The sequence below is a fragment of the Bemisia tabaci genome, chromosome 4 (genome assembly GCF_918797505.1).
Source record: "Bemisia tabaci chromosome 4, PGI_BMITA_v3".
Taxonomy (NCBI): domain Eukaryota; kingdom Metazoa; phylum Arthropoda; class Insecta; order Hemiptera; family Aleyrodidae; genus Bemisia; species Bemisia tabaci.
The window spans coordinates 53,993,357-54,019,344 of record NC_092796.1 but is presented as its reverse complement, the minus strand read 5'-3'; the positions used below and the strand labels follow the sequence as shown (position 1 = coordinate 54,019,344).

General features: G+C 34.6%; 2 protein-coding genes across 3 annotated transcripts in view; both read right to left on the bottom strand.

The window, feature by feature from the left end:
* LOC140224482 (sodium channel protein Nach-like) overlaps positions 1-2,927 on the bottom strand; it is a 44,027-nt gene extending 41,100 nt beyond the window's left edge. Inside the window, exons 1-2 of the mRNA XM_072299644.1 lie at positions 2,655-2,927; positions 324-527 (exon numbers count right to left, since the gene is read on the bottom strand). Of these exons, the coding sequence (XP_072155745.1) occupies positions 324-527; positions 2,655-2,746 (296 nt within the window). The 5' untranslated portion in view covers positions 2,747-2,927. The remainder of the gene's footprint in view (positions 1-323; positions 528-2,654) is intronic.
* A 5,247-nt stretch (positions 2,928-8,174) lies between these two features.
* The window catches only part of mbl (splicing regulator muscleblind), a 302,565-nt gene continuing 284,751 nt past the window's right edge, over positions 8,175-25,988 (bottom strand). For both annotated transcript variants that reach the window (XM_019047068.2, XM_019047069.2), the window contains 2 exons: positions 19,858-19,941; positions 8,175-18,284 (listed from right to left, as the gene is read on the bottom strand). In XM_019047068.2, coding sequence (XP_018902613.1) covers positions 19,907-19,941 — 35 coding nt within the window. In that variant the 3' untranslated portion in view covers positions 8,175-18,284; positions 19,858-19,906. The remainder of the gene's footprint in view (positions 18,285-19,857; positions 19,942-25,988) is intronic.

The following is a 25,988-nucleotide window of genomic DNA, read 5'->3' as shown; positions in this document are numbered from 1 at the left end:
TACAATTCATAAGTTATCGTGATTTTCTGTAAGCAAGCGACGCACAGAGGATGGAGTCAATTACAGAGATCGGACATGAAATTTTTGACTAAAACTGCAAATTTTGATGTTTATTTCGTCACAATTTAAACTTTAAGGGATGTTTCTAGAAAAGAATTTTTCGAGAAAACCAATGTATCCACTTTTAGAACCTTAACAATTTGTATGAACGGAGATATGAGCTTTTAAAGTTTCCAAATTTTTTTCCAGTCTCTCCTATTGACTTGATTCTTTGTGCGACGACTATTCGACGAATTTTGTATTTTTCTCTGTAAGGAACTTACGTATCCATGTGCGCAAGGACCTTGGAGTACATGACTTTGTTGATGGGACAAATTGTGACAGCCGGGAAATCAATCTTTGCTAGTGGGTAACGGGGGTTGTCTACGACGATCTGAGTTGGCCCGATTGAGAAAACAAGCCACAACTCGAAAACTTGATACAAAATCCAAATGGCAGCGCATACTAGCAGGCAACACCATACACCACTATCCTCGTGCAAAAAAAGAAAAGAAAAAAAAACACAATTCAGAGAAATGAAAAATCATCTTCGCGGACACGTCTTGCAAATTGCATTTTTTAAAGGATTTTCTTCTAAAAAGCACCATGGGTGAAGGCCAAACTCTTGCGTTTGATTTTTAATATTTTTCAATGCCGAAATGGACGTATTTCTGTCAAACGGAACTAAGCACCAATTTGAGTTCTTTTTGAGGAAATTAGAATTCCGGATAGCGCGTTCTGTCAAACGGAACTAAGCGCCATGGAAAAGCATTGCGAGTATAGGACGGAATGAGCCCGACGCCCGATTCCGCCGCCAATCCAAGCCCCCCTCTCCCTTCCTCCCCCGATGGAGCTTAGTTCCGTTTGTCAGAAATACGTCCAAATGAAGATCGATAAATATTGATTCACGTCTATATTAAGAGGCCAATGTGTTGAACGAAACATTTCTTGGGTGTTTTCTTCAGATTTTTAATGATTAAGCTCGTAGATTTCAAAGGCAGCGATAGGATTGTGCGAATACCCTCTTTTTTTACCTTTTCGGAGATGCATAAGAATGCACGAATTCCTATAGGACTGAAAACTCACATGTATGCGCGAATATTCAATTTTCAACGAAGCAGCGTTAATCTGTCAACCTTGATAGTTTGTGGTGGATAACTACATTGTGGAAAACTGTTCATTCCCTCCTTACTTACGGGCATGTCTCTCTACGATGGATAGCCCTCGTAGCAGCAAGAATGGCCCAGAGAGCTTTCATGGATATTTAAAAAGTGAGTTAGGGGGGTGTGGCCAACCACTGAAAAAAACTACACTTTAAAAATCGTAGAACAACTATGTCAAAGTTTTTAAGCGATGAATGGATTCAAAACCCGACGGCCACGGACACAACAGAAATAAAAGAAAGCGTAAATTTATATCTGATTGCAACGTTATGCACCACTTTTATGTTTTATTTTTAATAAATGTTTTTAAAAAGCTACGCACAGTTTTTCTGAAAGGTTTCTGCGAGTTTACCTAAATGATCTGAAATAAAAGTATCGAACATTTCGACGCGATATTTTCGTTAGCTCTATTTCCTTATAATGTAACCAAAAAAAAAAATTAACAATCATCCGAGTTTCTGAATCGTTACAATGAGGATACATATTTATCCTTTAATTATAGTAAAAAAAACTGGAGCAAAAAGTCAAGAATGATGACACTCGGTCCTCCAGCATTCCTAAGTCTTGTGGGCACTAATGTGCGTTTCACACCAACTGACTGACTGCTCTGCGTTTGACGTAATGCGAGAAGTATTCATGCAGTCTTGTAGGCGCTAATATAGGCTTGACGTCGACCGCGCTGTTTGGCGCAATGCGTGAGGTGCAGTGTCTTGCAGGCGTTAATATACGTTTAACGCCGCGCGCCGGCCGCCCTGTTTTCGGCGCGATTTTCTTAACTTTCGTTAGAATAATCGCGGCATCGATTAATAGAGCTTATAAGGCCCGGGTTGTGTTTCGACGCCGTATGAGCATTCCAACGTTGCCTCCTTTCTCCCGATTAAATACTTTTCCCGAGAAAATTTAAGCAAGTTCTTTATATCCACGACCATTATTCAATCTTTTCACTTCATTATTCATCAGAAAGTAAGACATCGATGATTTGTCGACAAAATAACCTAAACTAGCGTTGACATAAAAATGTGTTTATTTTCCACCCGTTTCCTGTGTTGCCAAACTTTTACCTTAAATTAACTTCATTTTAAATTCGCGCATTTCTGAAGCTGATGTTCAGGTTTCTAATCACGCAATCCTTGTGCCGTTTTCGCCCAATCCTGCTAGGCCTTTCGCGCAATCCTGAATTACCTACCGATTTCAGATCATCCCGTAAAAGATTTATACGAGAAGATGTGATATAGGTAACAAAGATAATTAGAGATTTAGGGTTTTCAAACAAGATCGAAATAGAAGAATGGTTTTTAAGAGTTATCACTTTGTTTACAAACGAGCCCTCAGTCACGGGTTTCATTAGTTTTTTCAGGAGACTTACTACAAGTGTTACCATACACAATTTCATGACCGTATCTGGATTTTCAGACGGCTAGTGCTTTTTTTAACGGTCACACGCAGACCTACCGCTCAATAAAAGGCCTTTTGGAATCAGCAACGTATCTAAGCCCATGAATAGAGGTTTTCAAACAATATTCCTGCCACAAACTGGCGATCATTTTGGCTAACGGATCAAGAGATTTGAAATTAGCTTGTGATTCAATTCTTTGTCATTACACATGATAAAAAATTATATAAGTAAGAGAAAGTGGCTCAAGGCACCATGAAAGTTGAAACCGCACTGATACATATACTAGAAAGGTCGAAATACAAGAGCAAACGATTAAGCTACAATGTGCGCCATCTGTTATTTTACGAAGAACGGGGAAAGACTGGTTAAGTTTGACTTTTCAGAGGGAAAAAGAAGGGGATGGGGAGGATATTTGAGGCGAACCTCTCATCCGTCAGTGGAAATGAGATTGTAATCAGCTCGGAGGTGGGAGTCTTGAAGCGCCGGAGACTTGGAAATTAAAGTGAGCAAACATCTCTGAAACAATACTTACCCATTGTAAACACTTCACTACTTTCAGCCGACTTGTCTGTAGATTCATGGTTTATTTAAATGGCCGAGTTGGGCACTGTCAGCAAAAAATGACGCTACCTACAGTGATGTCTGCTAACAGGAACTTATTCTTTTCCTAAACCGAGACTAGACTTCTCATCAGTGTTGCCAAGAAAGAGCATATCGACGGTGTAAGTCGGCAATCACATAACCCGGTTTGCGATGTCGCAGATTTTCTGTCATATTTTATTTTGTAAACGGAAAACTGCTCAACGGCAATTCTCTAAGACTGCCGTGGTTTTTTTTTTCTCTGTGTGACGAAAATTCTACATAAACTTCAAGGAATGATGTCTACTTGTTCTCTTTTAAACAAATGACATAGAGGCGGAGATTTTCAGACACCGGAAACGAGTTATGTGATTGCCGACTTACACCGTCGATATTAGTTTAACTAGTAGAAAACTTAATGAAAAGTATAGGATTGACGGTAATGAGGGAAATAATTAAACACGAAAGGCAAAGAAACTGTTTCTGGTGATCATGTCTTTTAAAAGGGGGAAAAATTAAAGTTAAAAGATATCGACGGTGAAACTACCAAACCACGTATCTCGGTTTGCGACGTCGCAGACTTCCTGTCATACTTTATTTTTTAAATGAAAATCTACTTAACATCCAGTCTCGAAAATTTCTGTGATTTTTCCTCTTCGTGAGGAGAAAATTCTGTGAAAATTTCAAGGAATAATATTGATTTGTTCTCCTTCAAAAAAATAAAATGTGAGCGTAGATTTTTAAACACCGCAAACGAGATACGTGGTTTGGTAGTTTTACCGTCGATATTTGGACCGCGTTAAACAGAAAGGAATCAGCCACATCAACTATTGCCAGATTTAATTTGGCAATTCAATTTTTTACACGAGAACGGTTGTGCGGATTTTTGCGCAAATTTCAGCGAATTTTTTCAATAGCACGAAGCAAGTTCCTTAAAATTTTCAAAGGAATCCACAAAAACGTTATCTCGTAAAAAATTGAATTGCCCAGTTAAATTTGGCAATAGCTGATTTGGCTTGGTTCCATTCTGTTAAACGCGGTCCACTTTTAATCATATCTTGGAAAAATCACGACAGATATTTAAGTGTTCATGCTGCTTTTCCCGCGTTATTGCGGTTGCAAGCTTTTCACTGCTTATAATAAAATAGTTGGTAAAATAGTTTTGGTGAAACTTGGTAGCAAGTGCGGCATTGATTGACGAGAAACTTAAATTTCGACTCAACTTTATTCAAAATTCGAAAATCCGAGATGGCGAAAGTGGCCTATAATGCTGGCTCGGCTCTATTGTCCGATCGATTTTTGTGAAACTCGGTATCGGGGGTAATTTTAACGAGAAACTCGAAGTGCAAGTCACATTTTCATGATTTCAAAATCTGAGATGGCGAGAGTAAACTAATATGCTATCTTGGCGCCTTCGAGACTATCCAAACTTGCAACGTGGCAAATTGAGACACGAATATTTTGAACCCACCGTCGCGCCTCGGTGTTATCAGGAAATGTGTAGCTGCACATGTGCTTCAAAGTTAAATCTCAGCGGCAATCGTGATCCCCTCTCAGCAGCAAGTCGACGCAATGCTCTAAAAGGCGCTCTGAGCAACTATTCCGCCTCAGAAGTATTGCACAGTATCAAACGAAAATGTAGGCGCACTGACGTTTGCAAATAGCCTGGTAGATACCGTTTACCACTGTACAGAGTTCTACACTGCCGTGCTAAGGAAAAACGCCGTATGAACCTTCAGGCGTTGCCAAGTTTCTTCAGATAAAAATCGCAATTATTAGAAAAATTGTGAATATTTTTTTTCTTCAAAATTTTCAGACAATTTTGCACGCAATTTTATCTACGTGTAAGTTATCTGAACATTTTAAGGAAAAATATGCATGAATGTTGTCATGCAGAAATGCATGTTTTATTCGAGGAAATTTGGCAACTCTCGAGTGTTTATACGGCGTTCTTCCTTGGCACGGCAGTACAGATCCTACGATGTATCGCTCCTGTTTGATCGATTTTGGTACAACTTGATATCGGTGTGTTTTTGACGAGAAGCTCCAAGTTCCAGTCACATTTTCATAATTTCAAAATCTAAGATAGCGAGAGTAACCTATTGTGCTATCTTGGCTTCTGTCTTGGATATTATCCGAACTGACAATCGATATATCTGTTCTTGTTCTTTTCAATTCTGATCAGAAAAGATCTCCAACCTCACTCCATGCCGCCAACTGGTACCAGGGCCCGAGATGGAATGTGGCGAGCCTGCATGAAGGCTATTTCCATTTAAATCTTCCGTCACATTCATACGGCGCAATGATACAACTATTTGAACTCTCCGGAATGCGTGAGGTATCACGCCGCATTTGAAGGCGTTTTCAAATCAGCCAAGTTCCGATACCCGGATTATCGTTTCGCATAGTTCATATTCTTTTGTTATATTCCGAGCCACTATGTTTATTTTTAATCCTCGTAGAAAAACCACCCATTTGTAAATACATTTCTAGCTGAAGCGCACTTCAGCTATGCATTCACCACTGCAAAAATTTTAGAGGAAATCGACAAGCCCAGCGTGCATGGAGGCTATCATGATACAACTATTTGAACTCTCCGGAATGCGTGAGGCGTCACGCCGTATTTGAAGGCGTTTTCAAATCAGCCAAGTTCTGATACCCGGATTATCGATTTGCATAGTTCATATTCTTTTGTAAAATTCCGAACCGCTCGTTTATATTTAATTCAAGTAGAAAAACCACCCATTTGCTAAATACAAATCTAGCTGAAGCGCACTTAAGCGTATTCATGAGTGCAAAAATATTAACGAAAATCGAAAAGGCCAGCGTGCATGAAGGCCATTTCAATTGCAATCTTCCGTCGCATTTCTAAGGCGCAATGATACAACTATTTAAACTCTCCGGAATGCGTGAGGTATCACGCCGTATTTGAAGGCATTTTCAAAACAGCCAAGTTCCGTTATCGGAAGAATCGTTTTGCATAGCTCATATTATTTTGTTTTCATTTCTAACCACTTGTTTATTATAATCCTCCTGTAAAAATTACCCATTTGATATAAACAATTCTAGCTGAAGCGCACTTCAGCTATGCATTCACCACTGCAAAAATGTCAAAGGAAATCGACACGCCCAGCGTGCATGAAGGCCATTTCAATTGCAATGTTCCGTCGCATTTCTAAGGCGCAATGATACAACTATTTGAACTCTCCGGAATGCGTGAGGTATCACGCCGTATTTGAAGGCGTTTTCAAAACAGCCAAGTTCCGTTATCGGAAGGATCGTTTTGCATAGTTCATATTATTTTGTTTCCGTTTCTAACCACTTGCTTATTCATGACCCTCTTATAAAAACCACCCATTTGCTAAATACAATTCTAGCTGAAGCGCACTCAAGCGCATTCATGACTACAAAAAATTTTAACGGAAATCGAAAAGGCCAGCGTGCATGAAGGCTTATTTCAATTGCAATCTTCCGTCGCCTTTCTTCACTTCACAAGAACTTCACGGCTCTTCAATTCAACAAGAAAATAGCGAAAAAAAAGGTAGGAGTTTGACCCCTTTGCCCCCCCCCCCCTTGTAACTCGAAAAAGGTTCGTAAACTCATCTTGAAATTTTTTCCTGAGTTTTCTGTTATTATAAGCTTCCACTTAAACCTTGGTTCGATGGTTGAATCGAATACCGAAAAAGGGGCGAAAGTCAGCCCTTATTTTGGGAGGCTCTTTAGTCCATGTACATTGTACATAACCCCTATCAATTTTTCTCGATTTCGGACAGGAAAGAAAATGTGGAGATTCTAGGTGGCGGTAGCCACCCCGGCCCAATTCAAAAAACTCCCCCTAAAAAATGAAGAGACCAAATGAAAAAAAAAAATTAATCATACTTAAAGCCAAGGCTCTTTGGTGTTAAATTCCAACATCGCCGACTGGAGGCCATCGTTTTTGTTTGGTTTCTTTTTAGGAAAAGAATAAGAATTTCATAGGTAGTTCAAGAATTGAAAGCAGGCAGAGGTTTCTTCCAAGCATGGCCACGTCTCATAATTATTCAAGATGTTCAGGATGAAAAGAAGAAAATGTAGATTCATATTTTTAAGTAAGACTGGAAAAAATTCATCTTTATTTACACTGAAAAAAAAATATTGCTGAAATTGCCGTGCACGCGGGTATTTCATGGCATGGTGTGGCTAAAAAACGAACGTGCAAACCATGCAGGTAAAATCGCTACCTACACAAATTACAGCTAACTTACACACGCACGTGTAGGTGATTTTGCTCTCTGAAAAGCTACGTCGTCTGTTACCTTTTTAGTTATTCTTCCGTAAATTTCGCTATTTTTCCGTGAATTCCGCTATTTCAGCCTAACTATTGAGCTATTTTTATACTGTTCGAAAAGTACCAATACCAAAAAATGCAATTAGGTACACTTCCAAGCCACTTGATGCAAGATTAACTGCATGAGGGCGCGCAGATGTAGCAAATTGGTGTAGCGATCCGTGCTAGTCGTTCACTTGATTCAACACCGTGCACGGAAAAGAAAGCTTTACGAAGTGAAGCAAATTTTGCTCCACCCTAAATCGGTGAATTAGCAATCCTTTTTTTTCAGTGATGTGGTGAACATGATGTGTAGGATGCAATGAAGGCAATACTTTGTTAATTCAAAGTTTCTAGGGCATGTTGACTTAAGATTGCACTTTTTCATTCAAGATTTAAAACTTTACAAAAAAAAAAAGTATCGAACAGCAAGTTATGCAACCCTTTCAACATTCGTTTTTCTTTAATAAGTTTTTTTCACGAAAAAAATTTAAAACGGATCTGTTGGAAAAATAATACGTTGATTCTGAACTAGAATACCTCTTTATTGAGCCCAAAATACGTATTCCAAGTTTTCTCACACACTTTTATAAATTTTAGCATTTCCTTACATTTATCATTTTCCATTCCTTTTATAACTTCCTCCATAGTTATCTTTTTATGTCAGAGAGGGGTAAAGAAGAAGATGAAATAGAAGTAAAAGTAAAATATATTCTCCATGTATTTGAACATAGGTTTAATGAAATCAACTAAACAAACAATGTATAGGTACATGTACACGTTCTTTGTACAAACACATTACGATATACAGTTAATAGATACAGAATTATTATAATGACTTAAAATATAACAATATTTATTGTTATTATCAATAAAATAATACAGTAATAAACGTTTGTTTACTAGGAATATCACAAAAATTAATAATTAATATTAAGATATAACATGTTCTGAGTTGATCGTGATGATTTGTAATTGTGAATCTTAAACTTTCAAAGAAGGGGGACTAAACATATATCTGTATAGTATGGTGCAAAAACGACTGAGATGCAGTTGAAGAACGTTCACCTGATAATATTAAATGAGTTACAAGTAAATTTGTCATATTCATCAAGTGTTTGCCATCTGCTGATTTCACAAAACGTCCTCATGACCCTTCTTTCATTGATACAGCATTAGTATATTTAAACTTATTAACGCACCACAACAAAAACTATTATGGACAATCCACTTCACTTTAATTACCAGGGAAAAGGGGCAATGTCAATTTCCGAAAAGATATAAAAAATAAAAGAATATACACACTGACCGTATATTCATTGAAAATTACATTTCACGTTCCAATCTGATGAAAATAAAAGTATGAATGGTCAACTGCTCTGACTGTACAATGCAATATTTAACTATCCACAACATGTACATACACACATACCTGTATGGGTATGAAAACGAAGGAATATTAAGGGAATTCCAAAAATATAGAGGAAATATGTACAGTTAGTAAAATATTTCTATTGATCTTTCTTTTATGATACAAACGCACAAAAGAAGAGGGCGAGGGGAGGAGATGAAAAAAAAAATGGTACAGAACACAAGAGTGAATTTACCAAGTTTTTAGATAGTAAGAACTAATCAATACTCCAGACTCCAGACTTTCTCAAGGACTAAAACGGAACGCAACAGTTTTGAAAATCATTACAGCAGTAACCGTCTAGGTTTGCCCTACTACCACCCGAAGGTAGAGGTGGTTATGTACCGGAATACTCAATGAATTATAAATTTAATTATAAATCAGGTTGCACAAGTGACACATACAGGGTGATTCAAGAGTCCTGCACCATCTTCATAACCCCCCAGGGTTCTTACCCCTTTTCAGGATGATTCCCTTGGAATTTTGGGGGGTTGCCAAAGATAGAATTCTTTGATCTAGGAGCACTAACAAAATTTCAAGTCTCTATCTGAATCTGATCAAAAGTTACGAGGTTAATGCTTGATGGTGCAGGATTTTCAAATCACCCTGTGTAGAATCATGTTTTGATGTGCAAAACAGAGGCATCATCAAACATTTCAATGCAAAGCTAAATAAATAAATGGAAAAAAATTGCCTTGATTTGCCACTTCACAAGTCTCCGATCATATTTTAATTTTTGAGGGGAACTTACTAGTTTCATCATCAATTTGTACGTGAATGCATATACAAAGATTCCTCCTAGCTCGATTTCATCAAAATATTGACGGTAAAACTCCAAAAACCACATAGGTATCTTGTTTGCAGTGTTTTAAAATCTCTGCTCCCGTTTTATTCTTTTGAAGGAGAACAAATCAACATCATTCCCTGAGGTGTTCACAGAATTTTCTTCTCACTGAAGGGAAAAATCACAGAAGTTTAAAGAAAATTAACTTGAGTAGTTTTTCACTTTGGAGATTGCAAACCGAGATGTGGCTTGGGAGTTTTACAGTCGATGCGATTCATTCTAGCTGGTTGCATTGATGTCACTGATGTTGTGGAGGATATCATGGATTACATCGACAGCGGATGACGCGTCATCACTTATCTTCAAAAAGAGCACATTACTTTAATACTTAGATTTGACAATTAGATCAAAGTTATTATTATTTGCTGAAAAGCAAAAATCACTCATCAACAAATGATGGAAAAAAGTACCACAAAAAATGCACAAGATTGTCTACTCAGTACTAAATTTAATCATCACCAATACGTACTCTGTGGGTAAGTTGCCTGCAAAGAATTTATGAATTTGAAAATAAATTGCATGTACTGATGTATGATTGGTATGAAGGTCTCCCTTAATGGTGAGTAAGGGAGGGAGGGGGAGGGGGGCAAATTTGTCCACTCGGTACTGTTTTTTGCTTCATTTATTTAGATAGAGAGATGGTAACTTTGCAACAGTGTATTAAAATTTGGTAAAAAACTGCAATTTTCGTGAAGGAAGGAAAATGCTTATTAGAGCAAAATTGAACCCTGTATGATATGCCGCTTAGTGCACCTTTAGTTAAGACTGATCAGGAAGGCGATAGTGAAACTTGTTCACAGCTGCCTTTCTGATCCGTCATAATTATTTAGGCACCAAACGGCATGAGTCCATGAGAGAAAATTGTGTTCAAATGGGCTTTTTCCCTCTTTGAAGAGCTTTTCAATCTTATACAGAAATTTAATTCCCAACTGTAAAGTCACTGTCACTCCGTTTGAATGACTCATGGATAAAACCACAATCTGGTCCTTCATTTCTTTATCATGATTTCTTTGACTGGGACACTGTGCCACAGGAATTTTTACTACCGCTTCATGATTTATGCACAAATGAATTGATGAAAATTTCAATTAAGAACTGATTTCTGACAGACAATTAGAAGTGATGAAATAGGAGAAGAAAAAAGAAAAAAGCGCAATGCAGAATTGACTCCCTTTTTTTACTTCGTCCATTCCTTTAGTTTTATTATTTTTATTTATTACTATCATTCATTTTCTTGGTATAACTCTGAGATCCGAAAATGACATTGACACTGGATAAATAATCAGTGAAGACTTCAACGGTAGCTAAAGATAAGTTTTAAAATTCATAGTCATTTTCCTTTATTCATTAAATTCTTGTTGTTTTATGCTAGCCGAGTAAGTAGATATGATCTTCAATACGGGAATGTGACAAAAAACCTTTACGAAGTATTCCTTGCCCCCGAAACAATTCGTAAGAAACCATCCGACTGCATATTTTCTTTCTCTAATTACTGGTAAAAAAATTTAATGATGGCAGTGCATGAAATTTTCATGAACGCAAGATCTTTGTAAAAGAAGATTGATGACTCAAATTATTTAACACAAGTATCAGTAAGTGATGAAAGGGCTACTAATTTAGCAAAGTAAAGTTATGAAGCCAAACAGTTTCAAAATATAAAATAAAACAAGAAAATAAATGAATGGATAAAAAACTGGTTCAGGATTTTATTATTTCAGGTCAAAGAAAAAAAAAGAAAGAAAATTTAAGTTGGACGAGAGGTCTGGACTAAGTTTATAATTTTTTAATTTAAACGGCATTTTCTGTTGTAAAAAAAAAACTTAGGACTAAAAAATGATTAATTCAATAAACATCAATTTTAAAATAAAATACAACAAGTAAAAAATATAATAATTACATTCTACAATTGAGTAACAGAGATGTGGTATCATTAAAAATATATAAATCAAAATAAAACAAAATAAACCATATTCAAAGAAATCAACAAAATTAATTTAAAATTTCAAAAAAAAAAAAGATGATCTAAGAGTAAAATTACGTGTGGACCTCAATTACTTCCTAATGCCAAGAACTGGAAACTAAAAATAAACATCATGCAAACGACTAAATTTATCAATTCGTGCGAAAATTCTTGCAAAGGAAACCAATATTTTTAGTTTATGTTTGTTTGTTCCTTTGATATGGTACACCATTGAATACGAAAATTTATCTGCTTTTTTGCGATGTGTTTGGCAATAATTTTAAGACCGAGTATCAATCAATTTTCTGTCTCCAAAATCTCCCCCCCAAAAATTAAATGAATAAATAAACTGTAAAATAAAACCAAAAACAGATTGAAATGGAAAATAATAAAAAATAAATTAGTAAGTAGATAACGCCGAAGAAATTTCCATTTTTATTTGACACATCGCCGCTCCTCTGACATAAGGGCGTAACTGCTTTTTGAAAGGAGTTCTATTTTCCATACAACTCCATGTGTTTCCAGGCTCATGTTGAAATAGAGATACGCCTTTACATTAGAAGAGTGCCGATATGACAGACTGAGTTTCTTCTTATGTATCAAATTTGAAAAATTGCACAAACCCTCAAACACTTCATAAAAAAAAGAAAAAAAAATTGCATTAAAACCAGCAAAAATTTGCGGTAGAACCGGCATTAACAACTGGAATAAAGTTCCAAACTTACAACGTACAACACTGGTAAATAAAAATTGATAAATCAAACCAGCAAACTATCACGTTTCGTTGCCTAGCCTTCGAGCTGAATGTAAGAAAAGATGAAAACTTATTAACTGACAACAAAGGCTAGGTTAAATGAGAGAAAGAAGATGAATAAAAAATTCAATAGTATAAAGTATACGTTTAAACTTATTTTTAAGTGTAGAGAGCAAAAACTTAAAATTACAAAAGAGGATAGAGTTTATTGTTACATTTGAATTGTGAAGGCTTTGCCTAAATTTTACGACATCTCAATTCAATACATCACTTACGAACTTGTATTGAATGGTTTCATGCACTAAGTGCAGGTCTAAATGGACTAGTTTCAAGATTTTAATTTTTATAAAAATGACTCAAATGAATCGAGCAAAAATGTCTTTCCTCAGTCTTCAAATATGCATCCATACTGCTTGATCCACCAGTTTTCCTTCCCTTAAAAAGTACAAAAATGAAACCGAAACTGAAATAAAGGAATTTGGAAACGCGTATCATTTTTTTAAATTGTTATTATTATACATTTTTTTAATGTTTTAACATTTTTTTTAGTTCAAAAGCTCTGAAAACAGGAGGCAGAGCATACATATCTTTTATGAAGAATATTAAGAGTCACTTATGAATTTAATGTTTCGTTTTCCTCTTAAGAATACAATGCAGAGCCACTTGAAAAATTTAAAACCGTATAAATTTAAGATATCTTTCCACTTCAAAAAAAAAAAAAAAATAATGATTCTGAATCACAAAATTTGTTCAGTAATAATGAGTCAGGTAGGTATAGCTAATTTGTAAAAATTCCACATGATTCCAGCGACTTTATTACCTTATATTCCAGGAGTTGAACATGTTAAAATCATGCCGAATTGAAGGTAGATTCTTAAAGTGGGTCAAAAGATTCACCATCTACAATATTGAATTCATTAACAGAACCAACGAGGAAATGAGGACTGTAGATCTTTTGTTGCACTTTAAAAGTCAGCCATTTGATTCAGCGACAGTTCTAACTGAAATAATGACATTTTATTTGAAGAATTCAAGCAAAACCAATGAAATTGAAGATGTCGTGGTAGTGTTACAGAGTTTCAGGATATTCATAGAAATTTTGAATAAGTTTGTTCTCTTCATCTAGTTTCTATTTGCATCAATACATACTTACTACATATGATTGCTTGAAAATTTACTGATGAACCTTTGCGGAAATTTAAGTTCACGATTTAAAATTTTGAAACTGAAAATTAAAATCATTTTGATCACAACACTACTCTTGAATTTGTCTTAAATGTATGATAGTAATTAAAAGAAGCTGCAAAAATATGGCCTGTACATATTTGAATGGTTTTCAATTCATTCTTGCCTTTCAGAGGATTCCTGATCATTAACCTAAGAGAAAATTAAGAGAATTACAGTTTACTTGAACCAATCAGTGCTTTTTAATTAAGCTAAGTAAATTGTTGAATATGAAAGACAGTGGCAGACACTTGAAGAAATCCAAGTCACCGGTTGGTATGTTGGACCAATGAATTGCACAACTTGGACAAGGCTTCAGAATTTAGTCATTCCAGGGGAAGATCCAGCCCATCTGACTTTGAGAGGCTATTGATTAATTTTGGGGCTGGTCAATGATGATTTTATCACTATTTTTTGACTTCTCTACCCACCCCTTGCCCTACTCTGGAGGTAAAATAAAGGATCTACCCCTTCCCTTCAGAACATTAGTTTCTTGGTGCTTTTTCGTCTCTACTTAACTGTGTAAAACCACACCCTTGATATTTTTTACAGACCTAAATTATGGAGTCTTCATTGATTAATTACTAAATTAATTGGAATTTGTGAAAAGAAGTTATGTGCTGTGTACGTGTAAAACACACTTCTCAGTTTGCGTAGTTACAGATTTCCTTTTCAAAAGATGATTACTCATCATGATTGCACAATTTTTGTACATGTAGTTTTGCTTCTCTATGCATTCTTTTTTTTCTTTTCCTGGAAAATTTGCATTACCGCAAAATTTAAATTAATATGTGTTCTTCTACTTTCACTTTTAATGAGCAGTGTCATGCTCAAGGTTTCTTTCAAAAATAGGATGATTAAAGTTACACGCATTCTGAGAATGAGAAAAATTTACCCACGCACATTTCCAAATTTAAAGGCTCTACATTTACTTAATTACTTACAATACCTAAATTGTTTTCATTGAAATCTCAAGAGTTAGCTAGAGTACTTTGGTACACTTTTTTCTTTTTTAATTCTAAAGGTTTTCTGATCGATCAATTCGAAACTTAATAGTAATATAATACTTAAAACGGATCACTAAAAAAAAAAAACAGTTCCCAATTGATCTGTAGAAAGAGAGAGAGGAAAAAAACTGTGTGCAAAGTCAAAATCACAACTTTCATCCAAATGACAATGTGAAATCTACATGGTCTTAAAATATTAAGGAGACAAAGAATAAAAGTTAAGAAAAACTGGATTATGGTAAACAGAAATAAATGAACAGCAATACTTATCAAATCAGATAATAGAGGCACTTCTTACATTTTCTTTTTCCTATTTTTTCTTCTTTTATTTTGTTGGTTTGATACAAATATATAATACAAATTAGATAATAAATCCTACTATATAATTACAAGAATATTAAGAAAAAAAAATTGGAGCTTCATAGTCTCTCACTAAATACACAAGAAGGAAGAATGATTAAATAAAAAATAATAAAAAAAAAGAACTATTGGTGGTTGCACAACACAAAGTATAAGTTTGAAGAAGTCTAAAATTAAATAGGAAAAAAAGGTACAAAGGGTGCAAATCAGAGAACAGATGATCAATAAATTCTTCTTTCAGCCTTTCTTAGTTTGGTTAAAATTTGACAAATAAATATTCTAATTTTTCATAAAAATTGGAATATTTTTCACAAAGGAGCTGCTTCCTACTTGTGAAAGAATATTTCAACCATATTATAACAAAAAAGAAATAGAGGGGGGAAAAACATAGATATTAATTGATCACGATCAATATCTTGAATACTGAAAAACGGTAAACAAAAATTTTGTCAAGAGAATATATATGAAGCTGCTCATATTTCATACTGAGGAATCAGAGCAAAAAGTGGTGAGATGTATTAACAAGATTTCTGAATGATTCTTACAATTCATAGGTAATCTCAAAAGGGGTGCATTGATTGTAATTCTGAGCGAGAGATTAAAGCTATCGATGGTCAAAGTGTGAAACCGTGTATCTTTGTTTGAGGCGTTGCAAACTTCCTGTCAAACTTGGAAAAACCACTTGACGTAATTTCTAGAAAATCTTCTTCCGTGTTAGCAGAATATTCTGTGTAAACTTCTAGTTGTTAAGTTGGTTTGTTCCTCTTTGAAAAACAAAATAGGAGCAATAATTTTGAAACATTGCAATGGAGATACACACGCCATTGCACACTTTAGCCATCGATACAGAAGTCCAGTTAAAGAGGCATCATCTCATTACTTATCTTATGAGCTACCACATCTCAAGTGTAACTCAGGTGTTCATAGACAAGATGGGAATTAGGGTCATTCCCCATGCCCGTTAAAGGCAAGACTTTGGGACAGCCTGTGTTAAGTCTCAAAAATTTAGAAAAAAATGAAAGAAAGTAAGGTTTTTTTTCCTTTTTATGGTATTGTACAAGAAATACATGTTAAGAGAGCCTCTTCCCACAAGAGAAAAAATGTTTACAGCCATGTCTAGTTCAACTATGCACCTTTCGTTTGGAAACTACCATCAAAAGAGCATCTTAGTTTGGTTTAGAGTGCTGCTTTTGAGGTTAATTGTGAGTTTTTGAGTGAAAAGGAGTGAGCATCAACAGAGAAAGTAGAACATTGGAATGCAATTGAAAGACTCTTTTTCCTTCAATTTTAAATTTAAACGGTACATCAAGGCTCCATGAACATAAAAGCTACACCTGAAATGACTTTGATTGTGATGCAGATTTAATTGAGTCTACATCATCTTATGATCACTGTAGAGAAAAGCAACTAGTTTGTTTCCTTGTTTTTTTCTTCTTTTTTTTTACAAAAAAGTAAAAATAAAAGTACATCAAATAAATTAATGAATACATAAACCTACCTTTCCATTGATTGTTAATGCACTTACTAATAGGCCCACTCAGAAAAAAGATTTAAAAACAAAATGAGTACTTGCGAGTGAAGAGATAAAAATCCAGGAAAGCAAGATATCAGTCAAATGATGTTTGAAAATTTTCTTGTTAGTTTGTTTAAATACATTGAGCAAAACTGAATTTCTCAGTCAGCATATATTATTAATTTTTAAATTTTGCTAAGAAATCTAAATACTCAATAGGAAAAGAAAATAATAAGAAAGAATGAAAAAATAATTGAATTAAACTTCAACAAATTTTAGAATTAAGTAATCATAAAGTATTATCTCCTAAACAGAGCTGACACATTTTCTACTAAAGTGGCTGATTTGAGAAAAAGTGAACACAGAGAGAGAGCAGGGATTTTTCTCTCTCTTTCATTTGTTGGTTGGACTTGTGGGAGAACAAATGATAACTGAAATTTTACTGAGAAATTTATGGGAGGGAGGGGGGAATGTTTCCTTTCATTCTATATAGTTTTAGATCTGGAGGTACACCAAAAAGAAGGACCGAAAATAAAATCAAGACTCTAGCAAATTTAATGCGAATGTGAACTTGAATGTCATTTGAAAGTGATGATTTTGGAGAAAATTTCTCGATGAGTTAAAGTCTTCATGAAAGGATGGTTTCTCAAATAAATAATTATCATACTGTAATGTGACTGCTGAGTATTTTCATGCATACAATTTTATAAGAAACATACATTTAGAGGAATGGAATGTATCCTGTGAGACGATTCGTTCAAAGAATCAAACCCTGCGCAAAAAGACAGAGCAATTTTTTTAGAAATCCTTTAATTTCCGTTAAGATTCTCTTAGAACCCATGCCAAATAAGCTGGCTAACTTTTTGAGACGACAGGGGATTTGATATTTTCTTCTTCCCATTCAAACTAATGCCAATATCATTGGATATTTTACAAATGTGTGATGAATGACTCACAAGATTGCTGGACGTAATGCTTGAAACAGTAACATTAGAATTTGATAAATCTGTTGAAGAAGTTCTTTCCTTCAAAAAAATTGCTCTTTCCTTTGATTAACAGTAATTTTGACTAAAGAGATTTAACATTTTTAAAAAAACAAGACTGGGAAAGGTCTACAGTGAATTACCCTAGATAGGCCCTCAGTGTGCCTTAATCAATTTCCTATGACTCATTTTATACAGACTGAACTGTCAACTGATTGAAACTTGGAGTTTTACACCGTGTTCATATCAGAAAAGTTAAAAAGAAGATAAAAGAAAAAAATAAAATAAATTAAGATGCATCTGCATGCTACATGACAATATCTTCAGTTACACTGGGGAGAAACAACTTTGCATTACAAATTCCCTATTTACAAATAGTTTACACAAAATTCCTTTGATTAATACTTGCAACAAAAGGTCAAAGGTCAGTCAATCACTACAAGAAGGAACTTCTCATAAATAACCTAGAACCTAAAAATTATAATACTACAATTTCTGATTATACTTAACAAATTACAATTACGCTATACATACATATTTATATCTCTTTGTATGAATAAATAAATTTACATATAATTTTTTTTGTTTTATTTGTATTTAATTAAAATTAGTTACTTACAAGATAGTAAAGAGATGTGGCACTTGCTGAGTGAGTAAAGACGGTCAATATACTAAAATATCTTCATCGTAGACGTTATTTAAGTCACAGCCTTAGAAGAAAAAAAGGAGATACAAAACTCCCTGCCTGAAAAATAAAATCACGAGGCATGAAGCAAGCTGTCAGTTATAAAAATAATAAAAGAATATGAAAGGCAAAGTTGAGGCCTTTTTTTTAGCGCGCCATGCATATGGCACGCTTTATGGTGATTGCCGAGAGCTAGGCGAATCAATGCATGCATTCGAATCCTATTGAATCGTAGGTTATTTTGGAGCCGTTTTCGTGATGAAAACGTATTCGAATTTTTGCATCATGATAAATAATTCTTGGGAGCATTCTGATTGCTTGTAATTGTTTTTTAATCTATGTTGTTACTGAAAGAACCCATTAGATCTTTTTCTGTGCCAATAAAGTTCTTTGACTTTTACTTGTTTATTTATTTACTTCAGGCAAATTGCAAATTAAAAAACTACTCTCAATTTACACCTGCCAGGTATGAAACTTTGTACATTTTATATTCGAGTTTCTGATTGGTTATCATTGTGTGCGATGGATGCCTGCACACTGCCTCTGTATAATTTGTATGAATCGTGTTTATGGTCCACCATCGATGAGTTTTGTACCTTATCAGCCTCCATGAGCAATATTTAGGTCAAGCTTAAGGAACTGGGTTTCTATGGTTTCGTAGGGGGACTCTTAAAGCGCGTCTAGACAGCTGGGCGAGCTGCATTCCAAACATGTAATTGTTTCCCCAAAATTCTGCACACAGCTAGTGTGGATTTCATTGATCTTGTGAAGCCCCACATGCCGTCTAAACGCGCCTTCACTGTTCCCCTATTTTTATCCGATTTTGAACGGAATATTTGAAAATATTTGTCTAGATATAAAACTCAGGCAACCTTTAACTGAATTTATGATGATAATATTTAAGGCGCTTATGCCCCATTGGAAAACTTATGACAAAAGCATAACACTGAATTTGATAATATAGACATATTCTTACGGCGCGCCTTTAAAACTGAATGTTGGAATTCCCTGCTTGTTTTTTTTTTTTTTTTTTTTTAAATCCCCAAGAGTCTATAGAGTGCCACCAAACATATCTCTGCAGAAACTCCTACGATTTTGCAGATATACATCTGAAGAGGCTCTTTCGGATTACATTTTCTGGCTGAAGATTTTATCTGCCACACAATTAAAAGATTATCTCTTTCTCTACTCAATAAACAGATCATTGCATTATTTTTGGAAGTGCGTGAGGGTTTTTACCAATAATATTCATTTCAAACCGACTTTCACTGAAAGAGATTCAATTAATTTCAGAGAATGAGTTGGTAACGGTGGTCACAAAATTATGCTTTGATGGTTGAATTGTCAAGATCAGCAGGAAATGACGAGACAGGTCAAAGCTCTACATTTCTGAGTTCAATATGAAAGGAGACATCCTGCTTCAAAAAATATGGTGACTTTTTGATGTACACATTAGCACTGCAATCTCCGTGCATCACCAATAAAACCAGCATGAAAGGAAATATCCAAAGATACAACCTACGTAAAATGTGATAATTTGAACAGGTCATATTTATTTTTGCACACCTGCCAGCCACATTCATCAAAACAATAGTAATTGACATTGAGAAATAAGAGCATACATAATAGTTACCTGACTGGAGATGAAAAACTAGATACGTCCAACGAATCACAGTTGTAGCCTAAAATCGAGGAACTCCAGGGGGATGTCCTGTAACTGCAATGAAAAAATGAAGACACATTAAAATCTAAAATTTGAAATATGAATAGGTAACTTACAGAGACTTAAATTAGAGTGAGAAAATAGATATCTTAGTTTAGTTTTAGCAGAATGTCACAATTTCATTCTCATGTCAGGACAAAGGTCCCAATTTTCAAAACTGCTTTGAACAATTCAAAGTATTTAGTTACTTTAATCAGACCTTGAGGCTTATTTAATGAAACCAAGCAATTGTATGTGTGGGTACATGAGTCTCTACTCAACCAAATATATGATCAAATAGGTCACACAATGACATCCAAACTTTAAGGGATTAAGAATTTAATTTTTATACGAATGACCACACAGATTTTAGTTTAGGATTGAAGAGATAAAAAGAACATGGTATATCATGTAGTTATTAAACACACCATGCTTTTATGGTCAAATCAAAAGGATCAGAAAAAAAATTGGGGCAGGGCAGGGGGTTGTTATCACAAGATTAGTTATTTTGAGGCGTGAAATTAAAAAAGACGAATAAAAAAAATGTGTTCCGCAAATTAAATCATCATGGAAGATGAAACTTGTTTTACTTAGAATTAGTTTGGCAAGGGGGAAAAAAGTTGTGGAGCCTTGTCAGCAAAATCATATCTGAATGCTGACAATTTTCGGGACCCTTGAGAAAGGCAGTAAAAAAACAAATGAGTTTAATTCTAAACATTTTTGGCCCCTAAAAATAGTGCAAAATTAGGTAATGAGCAATCTTGGAGATTAAGGGAGAGCCTAATAGCAATAACTTCACTCATTCACGAAGCTCTAGACTTGCGCACACTACCACCCACACAACAACTGCTCTATTTCATTTTAAGTAAGCCGCAATGAATACGCTTCACTCGTGAAGAGAAATAGTTAGAGTATTCAAATAATTTAAAATATTAGTACATAGTTGCTTGAACTTCCAAACTGGACTGAAAAGGTTCTACCTTAATGAGGCATTATTTGCCGTGATTGGACTAAATTACTTAAATGATTTGATGTATAAATGGCGAAACTAGAAAAAAAAACTCACACAGAGTTTACTTTTCAATGGACAGCATTGCACAGCACGACGTGGAACGAAATTTTGAGTCCCTCATTTTTTATTTCAAGAATATCTCATGAAAAGTTGGATTGAGATTGTTCAGTGTGCTTTATAAAAGATGGAACACGAAATGAAAAATTTTAAATACTGATTCCGGATTTGCATTTTTTTTTAGTTTCACCATCGATAAAAAAATTTGGTGACAAAAATCTGCTTTTACACTAATAATGAAAACTGCCTTTATAATTCTGTGGGATAATGGAATTCATAACTGACGAGTGTTTGTCAGAATTCAAACAAGAGTAGAAAATTTTCTTAAGATAGGCTACAATTTGGAAAATATTCAAGTTTAAATTCAATCTCGTTTTGATTATTAAAAATTTAGAGACGTTTAAGCTACGATGGTCATTTTATCATTACCACAGTGAAGGGGCATATCAGAACTGCACTGATTCAAACTGACTAGCTTTCTTCTTCTTTTCTATTGTTTCAATTTTGAGAGTATGTGTGAACTTTTTTGATGATACCAGCGCAACTTTTAGGATAAAATAGATGACCAATTTGACAAGTTAAGAGTGTTGATATGTCCGTTCACAGTACGAGTAATAATAAATTGAGTAAAAACTGCGTTAGTTCTATTGCTTAGTCAAATAATTTCAATTCTTCAAAAAAGTCTGCTTGAAAATATTTGTGTCAACTTTTTATTTAAACAACAGGGACGATTTTAATAAAACTCAAAATAATAAAAAACTTGGGAAAAGTAAAAGAAAGAGATTAAGTAATAAAAAAAAAATGATAGACATGCTCTTCTATCTATTGTTATTCAAAGAATGCCTCTGTGTAAGAAAAATAAAGACGAATTTGTGCAGGGCATTTGGATAATTACTTGTGAGGGAAAGAATGTTATGGGTTTCTCAGAACTTAACAGACATCGATTTAAAAAGAGGGTTTTGTTTAATGTTGGCAATTCTTGAGGTTTTTGCATAATTTTAGAGGGTTGCTTTCAGTGACTAACAATTTCATGATAAAGGAGAAAAAATAATAAAAGTGGGACATATAGTGAATAAATTGCAAAGAGATAATGTTACCGATATAATACAGAAACAGGGCTGTCATTTTGTTTACTAAGACGATAGATAGAAGAGCACAAAAGAGAAAATGATATGAAAAGTAGAACTTGATTACCTGAATGATTAGTGTTCTACTGTACAAAACATATCCGCTGAAGCATTAATACATCAGCAGTGGAGTGCAAAGAAGCGGAAATCACATCGGGCATGCGCAATACAAGACAACCAACCAATCGGTGCTCAACAACTTACATTGCGACTGGCAGCTCGGGGAGCAGGAAAGGTAATTAGTTTGTCCATGTGCGCAGAAATAAAAAGCCATTAAAGCGACAGAATTGATTGAAGCAGAGATGTATACGAATTTCATTTTGATTTTCTTGTTCAAAAATATAAAAAATAAAAACACAACAGCAAGTAATTTCAGATGAACGCTTCGAATTACCTACGGTACATATTATCAAACATTAATTTAGTTGATCTTTCTATTCTTACTCCACAAGTAGGTTTTTCTGTGAATCCAAGAAATATAAAAGCGTAATGACCCATCGTGTGGGTGTACTAATGGCCCTGCTCATATATACTTCGGCAGTTTAGTTTTTTCTACAAACCACAATGCCTTGCCATCGCACTTTCTTTCCCTCAATGGATAATGGATGAATGCTTGAGGCTTACAGAGTAGTCATGAATAATAAGGTGTATTCGGACCCCAAGTTTCTGCATCCAGAATTAACAGAGAGATACATACTTGCAAGGAAAACATGTATATGAAGTTCTTCACCACGATCATGCTTACTGTAGTATTGTACATCTTGGGTTTATCAGTCAGTCGGCCATATTTGCACTGGTTCAATTATGTGCCTCACTGAGAGAAACCAAGGAAGGAGACACGACGTTAAGCAATGTCAGCTCAGTGCAGGTCACTGGGAGACGTCATACACAGATTGGATTTATTCAGGATATCTCTATTATTACTGGGCATAGAAACTTAACCGCAGGACAAATCTCATTACATTCTATTGGTCTACAAACAGCGTTTACTAAAACGTTATGAGACTACATGACTACAACCAGCACGACTGGCCCATTGGCTCTGACAACCATGTACTTTCTACTTGAAAAATTGTTGATCAATACCGGTAATTTTATTATGAGTGGAATGGATTTCAAATGAACTGCCTACTATGACAATCCCAATCAGAGCCAATCGAGTGGACTTTACTGCAGTCTCTTCCAATCCCTACTTGCTCGAATCCCTACCATTGTTTACGGAATATATTCAGAACTCAGTAGATCTAGTTCCATCCACAACCACCTCTTTAGCTACAACGCCACCAAAACTGTTTGAAAATACTGAAGCCCCACATCTCCATTTTGATTATTCGCTTTCTTGTCTAAGCTGCCTGCTGGTCAGAATAGTTTAACTGTCACCAAAGTCAAAGCAGGGTGTGAGTCAAAAGGAGAAGTCTGATAAAAGCACTAAAAAAAAAAAAAAAAAAAAAAAAAAAAAAAAAAAAAATACAATGGTGATCTGCTCTCTGTATTTTAAAACATTTCTTTACTATTAATGTTATGTATATTTGATATTAAATAACTCGGTTGCTAGAATCATCATTTAATTAACGAATTTAGGATGTATTTTACATTTAATTGAAGTATCCGCTTCATTGAAGGGATAAACCTACACTCAATTTTGTTGAAAAAACGTGACCCAATTGTGCATTGATCACCACCGTTAAAACCTATCAAATCAGGCCTTTGAATTTCTCTTCACTGGCAAAGCAATTGGAAAAAATCAGCTCTTATCTTAGAGTCATCATACTGCTATATCCAAGTGTATTGTTGCAACAGGCTCCGCTATTGATACAGTATTTACAGAGTCCTCTTGTTTTTAAGGATATCAAAGACCACGGTCCATTTCTGGGTGAGAGTTGAGTCCCGAGAATTGGAGAGAATTTAAATGGACAAAGATTAATTGTATGTAGCAGCATCTCAGAGGCTCAAAATCACATAAGTAAGGTGTTGCTTAATAGTGAAGAAGAGCACGTTTCGCGGGAAAGCTATTGGTATACGTAATTCAAGAAGTTTTAAGAAAACACTACATTCCTTTCTTGACAGTGAATGAATTGATTGCTGATTCAAATACAATGGTTTCGAAAGCACGAAGCACTATTTCCAACATTTCACTGACTTTCTTCTAAAAAAAAACACTTTATTTCTAAGAGCTCCAGTGTTTGAATCCGAATTTTCGATGGAAACTGTGTTGTCATTTGGTTTTGAAGTGAAATTCATCTAAAAATGACACTATTTCAATGCTTGAAAAATGTTGTTGATTTGAATGTACGGATTATCATTTGTCAAGAAACATAAGTTCCAGAATTCAACAAGAAAAGAATAATTGTATTGAGTCCCACTAGTTTAGACGTGACGAATGTTAGAGATAAGAATAGTAAATTAGAACAGGGCAATCTTTCATCTTTCACACTTTGAGAGAAAATTCTAATTTTCTTGTTGATTTTCACGATGAGACTTTAACATCTAATCTTAGGCAAATGATAAACTCTTCATCAGCTGAGTTTACACCTCAATATCAATTCCTTTCAGACTGAATCCTCAAAAAGAGAGAATCAGTGATACGATATATCTAAGATGAACCACAGTCCTTTAAAAATCTGGCTGGAATTCCAAGTAAGAGTGCTCTGGCAGCAAAGATTAAAAAAAATTTCTTCTCCATTTTTCTCGGCCAATATTCTTTCAAAATTAAATTCATATATTTACCTATTTATAATCAGACTTTTATGATCTATGTCAACCTTCAAACAAAAATATCATTTAGTTCTCTTTATTTAGGGGAATCTTCATTTTTTCATTTTTATTTTTTTCCATTTGATGAACAGAAAGACGAATTAGTAGATGGAATGGATGAGTGAACTTAAGGTGTAACTACATTAAAGAAATATTGAATTTTCCAATTTTCAATTGGATTTTCCTGATACATTTTTTCAGTCTACACTGAGGAAAAACAAGGAAAAATTTAAAAAATTGAATAAATCAATAATTGGGCAAAAGTGATTACAAGAAGAATAAAGAGTTTGAGGGAGATGCAGCAAAACAGGGTTCCATGACAAAATACTCTTATCATCATTGTTCAAGAAATTAGTTTTTCCTATTTTCATGACTTGGACCGATGAGAAAAAATATCATTTCTGTTGAATGATAGGTATTCAATATTGCAAAGATCTGCTATTTATTTCAGAACCTATGAAGGGGAAGGGAAACTTCACTTTAGGCTGATCTGGAAAAGATCTAAACATCAGAGCTCCTCAAGATTTTCGAATGAAAAGATGAATTTTGACTAAATATATTCACACAGGTCTCTTTCAAAAGGGCTGTCCAACTTTGTTATTAAAAAAAAAAAAAAAAAAAAAAAAAAAAAAAAAAAAAAACTAGTTGAATTTGTAAAGCTCTAGTCTTGATGATACTATTTACATTGTATTTCATAAAATTTTCGATTTTATAATCCAAAGATGGACGGCTAAAGGTTACAATCATTGCTCAAGATATGACTCCTGAAATTATCAAGTGATTCAATGGATTTAAACATTAACGTATAGCATCATAGACATAGCATCTGTTATGCCTGAAATGGCTTTCTTTATTTTCTGGCATTATCCTGACACAGAAATCATTTCCTTGTTGTGCGCTTGAAAACTAATGTTAGAGTATCTGTAGCTCCAAAAAATGGATTAGGGGGACAAAGTGACTTTATGGGACATTTCAAGTTCAGATAGGATAAATTATTATGGAGAAGAGACAACTTTTTATTTTATTTTTAACGGAAGAACTAAAATATCAAACTCGATTCCTCAATGTAGGTGCCTAGAGGATATAGGAAGGACATTCAAAATTTCGTAAAA